The sequence below is a fragment of the Amblyraja radiata genome, chromosome 4 (assembly GCF_010909765.2).
Source record: "Amblyraja radiata isolate CabotCenter1 chromosome 4, sAmbRad1.1.pri, whole genome shotgun sequence".
Lineage (NCBI taxonomy): Eukaryota > Metazoa > Chordata > Chondrichthyes > Rajiformes > Rajidae > Amblyraja > Amblyraja radiata.
In genome coordinates this window covers 88,712,191-88,718,190 of record NC_045959.1, presented here as the reverse complement: position 1 = coordinate 88,718,190, position 6,000 = coordinate 88,712,191, and the positions used below count along the sequence as shown (strand labels likewise).

The 6,000-nt window shown below is 40.3% G+C and overlaps 1 protein-coding gene across 6 annotated transcripts in view; it reads right to left on the bottom strand.

Annotated features, from left to right (window-relative positions):
- Window positions 1-689: 689 nt before the first annotated feature.
- Window positions 690-6,000, bottom strand: part of adgrb1 (adhesion G protein-coupled receptor B1) — a 576,464-nt gene continuing 571,153 nt past the window's right edge. For 5 of the 6 annotated variants that reach the window (XM_033019939.1, XM_033019942.1, XM_033019943.1 and 2 more), the window contains 2 exons: window positions 3,789-3,842; window positions 690-1,676 (listed from right to left, as the gene is read on the bottom strand). In XM_033019939.1, the coding sequence (XP_032875830.1) occupies window positions 1,479-1,676; window positions 3,789-3,842 (252 nt within the window). In that variant the 3' untranslated portion in view covers window positions 690-1,478. The remainder of the gene's footprint in view (window positions 1,677-3,788; window positions 3,843-6,000) is intronic. The other variant, XM_033019941.1, reaches the window with a different exon arrangement.

Here is a 6,000-nt window from a genome sequence, read left to right as displayed (position 1 = left end):
CACTGTGCTGCCCTCTGCCTCAAATCTTCATGTACAATTCCTGACATTCCAGTAAAAATTATGGCAAGTGCTTTTGACAATATATATGAAAGTAGCATTATTAGAAACACTCATTGCTTTCAGATATCAATTAATAACAAGGAAATAGGACTAGGTGAATCATTCTTTCAGAGAAGTTATAAAATGATGAGAGGCACAGATACGGTAGATGGTCAGAACCCTTTTCCCAGTGTGGAAATGGAGGGCATGGCTACATGGTGTGAGGGGGGAAAGCTTAATGTAGTTGTGCGGGGCAGGTTGATTGCAGACAGAAATAGGGGCCTGAAATGCATTTACCAGGGGTGGTGTTGGAGGCAGATACAATAGTGGTGTTTAAGAAGCTTTTATGTCGGCACATGGAAATGTAGGGTATAGAGGGAGATGGATCATGTACAGGCAGATGCAAACAGTTTAACTTGGTATTATGTTTGGCATAAATATTATGGACCAAAGGGCCCATTCCTTTGCTGTATGGTTCTATGTTTTATGTAACTGGCAAAAGTTTAATGGCCTGTGTTGTGAGATAATGTGGTAATCCAAATTCTTTTGGCAAACAATGATTCTTTAATCAATCATTTCTGAAAGCAATCACAAAGTAAGTTTATCCTCTTACAGTTCTCATTTTCGGATTAACTCAATTTTTTCCTGGCTCTTTGTAATGAGGTTTAATAAGTACACTGTTTATAGTTTACATTTTTATTAGAAAGGACACATTTATTTTGTGCTCTGAAAACTGTACAGAAAACTGACAAACATGGATATAGGAAACCAGAACCAGTTTAACCAACCATAAAAGTGGAATCTTGTAGATCAACGATTATTAAACACATGGCATAACATTAGCTTTACTCTGTCATTGTACATAATACTGTTAAAGTTTGTCAGGAAAATTAAACACAGTAGAAAGATATTTAAGCTAAAAGTCGATAGGTGTAATAATTACATATTGTACAGCAGGGCAGACAAAGCCTTGTGCTTTCAATTTATATATCTAAAATCTTGACAGGTACATCACAGTTTTTAAGTATGTTCATTGTATTTACTGTTCGAAATTTCATTTTTTTTATATAGTACACAATATGACAAGAAAATGCCATTAAATTCTGATGCAAAAAATGCTTGCATATCAAGCAATCAACACTAAACTGGTTACTTGTTTTTTAAATATATATATATATATATATTTATATATATCTATATATATAAATATATATATAAATATATATATATATATTTGCCCATTACTGTCTTTGATAAGAGTTTTTGGACTACGAGTGCAGTGTTTGCTTGTGTGTTTTCTCACTGCAGTGAGATGACACAACGCTGACTGCATCACAAGGTTTAAAACAATATCTCTCTGAGAACAAGATATCTGTACTGTATAAGGTTTCAAAAGAAACCAATCTGTTTTAAAATTTAAAAAAAGGTCGCTCCTCAGGTCAGACTTCAGTCTGAAGGTCAATGATGTCCTGTCCACCAAGTGGTATCGTGGCTCCTGTTTTCTCCCATTCTACTGTTCTCATTTCTAAGGGAGAATGTTGAGTGGGATCCAGTTCCTTTTTTATCCATGTGGGTGGAGACTGTATTTTTCGGATCCCTTCCCAAGGCCGCTTGATTGGAGTCTGCTTCTCTGGCTGCTATTGTAAGGAGAAGCTTATTAATTACAGTCAAGACCAGGGAACCTGAGTCCAGAATTGGAAATAATGGTCTGCCTATTGATTCTAATCCCATAAACTAAATGCACCCAAGGACTGAGGTCAATACACAAAGCTTTGGAAGCATGCAGTATGTTAATCAACATCTGAAGCGGAAAGATTATACTTTCAGCTGGGAAGCTTCATCAGAACTCAATGCTATCTTTCTTTCTCAAGCCGCTTTCACATTGCGTGAGAATGTGCTCATGGTGTCAGTTCCTGCAACGGGTAAACAGAGATAATCAAATGCTCCTCAGAGCATAATGGCTGATGTGTGGCCATGACTAAGTAATTACCTTCCCAGCTGAGAGATGGAAGTGAGGTCAGTGCAACACAATCACTTGGACAGAAGGTTTATTGGACGACCATAACGAAAAAAAAGCGAGGAGAATTTGGTGCATTGTGGTTGTGACCTTACTTACAGACAAAATTCTGCCATTGTTCAAGCCATCTAATTGCTTTGCGCACAGTATATGTTAACCTCTGACAGCAAGTGTAAAAAAACCCTCAAGGCTACCATTGCTGAAATCGCTCTTGGAGGGGAGGGGGAGTGGGGGGCCTTGATAGGCCCATAAAGAATAATTTCTCATGTAGTTTATTCACCTTACAATCTTAGCGTAGCTCAATTTCTGACAACAGACATGATATGACATAGAAATTGCGTTGAGAGTGTTGGCCTACCAGGAAGGCTCACAGATTTGGAGGGGAAGACATGGAGGACCCGGAATGGGGGGACTGCCATGAGGGAGGTGAGGAGAGAACAATTGGCAATAGAAGAGGGGGGTAGAATAAAGGACAATGGAGGACCTGGCGTGGAGGAACTGTGGGGGAGGGGGTGGGGGGACAAAAGGGGGAACCGGCGTGCTTTGTAACTTTGTCAGCGGCGTAGGTGGATGCTATTTGTATACATTGTGTATGCAAGCAAAGAATTTCACTGTGCCTAATCACATGTGACAATAAAGTATTCCTTCCTTCCTTCCTGTATTCTTAGGTATTTCAAAAAAAGAAGGGAGATCTTACAGAGAAATAAGACCCTAAAAGAATATATCAAGATGAACATTGGGAATTTCCACTTGAGGGAGAGTCTTTAATAATGTGAAGGGGATGGGAGAAACACAATTACAAGATCAAGCCATAGTCATTTAAAACTGAACAGTGCACACATTTCTTCTTCCAGGATCACTGGAATTCCCCACCCTGAAGAGTTGAGAGGCTAGATCATTTTAGAAATTTAAACAGCCAAAATTAGTTTTTGAAAGATTGGGAACTTCATGTTTATGAGAGGCAACATAAAAGAGTAGTTGAGGAGTTTAGACCTAGGGCAGATCAGTTAAGGTTATATTGATCGGAAGGACAGGTTTGAGGGGCAGGTCTAACACCTACTTTATTGTCTTAAGTTTCAAACCAATATCAATAAATCTTCGGTGCAGCTTTGCAGGCCATACCTGACTCTTATGAAAAATGGCTTAATTAATTAAACAAAGCTTCCCAGGAGTTTAATAATGCCTGATGCAAACTACAATTCTTGATGTTCCTGAGTTTCATCAGTGGAAAGCAGTGTGAAGTAACATAATCTGTCCATTTGCACATTCTAAAAGGATGTCACTTAATTACCTCTGCAGGTCATTGTTTAATGAAACTTCTCTCAGCAAGACAAAGTAATATTTTTGAACAATTCACAAAGCATGCAGAAAAGAGACACAGACACTAAACTTGAGTAGTTACAAACAAGAGCGGAACTCGCTATCAAAACATGGAGGGGACGGGGGACACAATTTTTTGATTACAAAATCTCAGTGTCAATCACAAAGAGTGTCTCATGACAATTTTATGTTAAGCTTAACTTTCTATCATCATGTCTGTCAGACATCTTTTCACACAAGCTATTATCTCTGCATTTATTTTATAAGTGTACAAAATATATTGTAAAATTTTGGGTTTCAGGGTTTCCATTAAGAACTCTTATTTACCAGCCCATCCAGCTGAGCACAGTGTTAGGGGCAACCGAACAACATAGAATTGTAAAGATTTTAGTTAAAAAGGCACCATACTTACATTGACACTAGCTTTATCACTTCCTGCTGATGAAACACTCCATCGTTTCACTGCCTATTGAAAACAATTCAAAAACTAAAAGTGACGCACAACATTAGCAAGGACATAACTACAACATTGGAATTAGCACCTGTATACAATATTCTGTAACAGCAGTAAAGGGTTGCAAAGTGGTTCAGTTGCTGGAGCTACTGCCAGAGGTTTTAATCCTGACCTCGGGTGCTATCTGTGTGGAGTTTGCACATACTTGCTGTGACCTCATAGGTTTCCTCAGATGCTCCAGTTCCCTCCCACATTCCAAAGACATGCAGGTAATTGGCATGGGTAAATTGCCCCTAAAGAGTTTTCCTTGGAGAATGTAGAATAGCTGAATTTCAGAGGTGGGGTGAGAGTCAGTAGCAACCGACATGGAGCCATGACTAGTTGTGCATCAACAAAATTGAGCTTCAGCAAAATTGAAGTCAATGAGGAATTGGCAAATAAACATAATTGAATAGAGCCACGTTGAAGATAGAGACAGAAGCTAATGCCTGAGGATGCCAATCATCCCATTTACGATTATCACCAAAGGGTGGTGCCCAAGGCCAAAGATAGACACAAAAAGCTGGACTAACAGCTCCTGCAGTCTGAAGAAGGGTCTCAACCTGAAATGTCATCTATTCCATTTCTCCAGAGATGCGCTCTGACCTGTTGAGTTATACCAGCTTTTTGTGTCTATCTTCAATTTAAACCTGCAGTTCCTTCCTACACGCTAATCATAGCCAGCTGCTTTATCAAAGACTATCCCTCCATCATGAGGTCAGAAGTCCAGGATGCTCATAAATGTTGAAAAATGCCATTGCTTTGTTTGATCTATGGTAAGGACTCTTCTTGGGATTGACAGCCACTATTTCTAAATCTGAGGGGCACACAAAACTTGGCAGTATCTCAAATTGCAAAAAGGATAGTGATAAATTAGAGCAGGATATAAACAGGCTGATGAAAAGGAAAAGTGGCAGGCACAATTTAATGCAGAGACGTGTGAGGTCATGCATTTTGGTAGGATAAATGGGGATATTGTGACATAATTGTTAAGGGTTTGGACACGCTAGAGGCAGGAAACATGTTACCGATGTTGGGGGAGTCCAGAACCATGGGCCACAGTTTACGAATAAGGGGTAAGCGATTTAGAATGGAGATGAGGAAACACTTTTTCTCACAGAGAGTTGTGAGTCTGTGGAATTCTCTGCCTGAGGAGGAGGTGGAGGCCGGTTCTCTGGATACTTTCAAGAGAGAGCTAGATAGGGCTCTTAAAGATAGAGGAGTCAGGGGATATGGGGAGCAGGCAGGAACGGGGTACCGATTGGGGATGATCAGCCATGATCGCATTGAATGGCGGTGCTGCCTCGAAGGGCCGAATGGCCTACTCCTGCACCTATTGCCTATTGCAACATAGTGGAATCTGGTCTAAAAAACTGTCGATGAACAAGGACACAATTCATTGATTGTAGCAGAGTAAGTTGCAAAGAACTGATGGGCTGAAAGGCCTTCTTCAATCCGAGAAGCATTCTCTCATTCTTGGTTCAAGTAAATTCGCAAATCATCAGAAAATGAGTGAGCTGCACAACAATCAGGCATGTGCTGAGACATGGCAATAACAGCTGGAGGTTCACTGATTCAAAACTTAACTCGACTAGCCATAAAAATATGGTGGCTGTAAAAGACATGTCACATGGTAATTTGCGATGAATGGCCCCCACCTCCTGATTCCCCAGAGCCCTTCTACCATTTAGTAGGGATGTTAGGAAGGCATGAATAGTGAAAGGCTTGGATAGAGTGGATGTGGAGAGGATGTTTCCACTAGTGGGAGAGTCTAGGACTAAAGGCCATAGCCACAGAATTAAAGGAATTATTTGCCACAGAAGGCAGTGGAGGCAAAGTCAGTGGATATTTTTAAGGCAGAGATAGATAGATCCTTGATTAGTACAAGTGTCAGAGGTAATGGGGAGAAGGCAGGAGAATGGGGTTAGGAGATAGATCAGCCATGATTGAATGGCGGAGTAGACTTGATGGGCCAAATGGCCTAATTCTACTCCTATTCCTTATGACCTTATGAATACCCTTCATGTTTCCGCACAAATGCGAATGCAACAACATTCAGGAAGCTCGTTACCAATAGAGACAGATCTGGTGGTTGAATCGTATGCCATCTATTAGGCCGTCTCTCTGGATC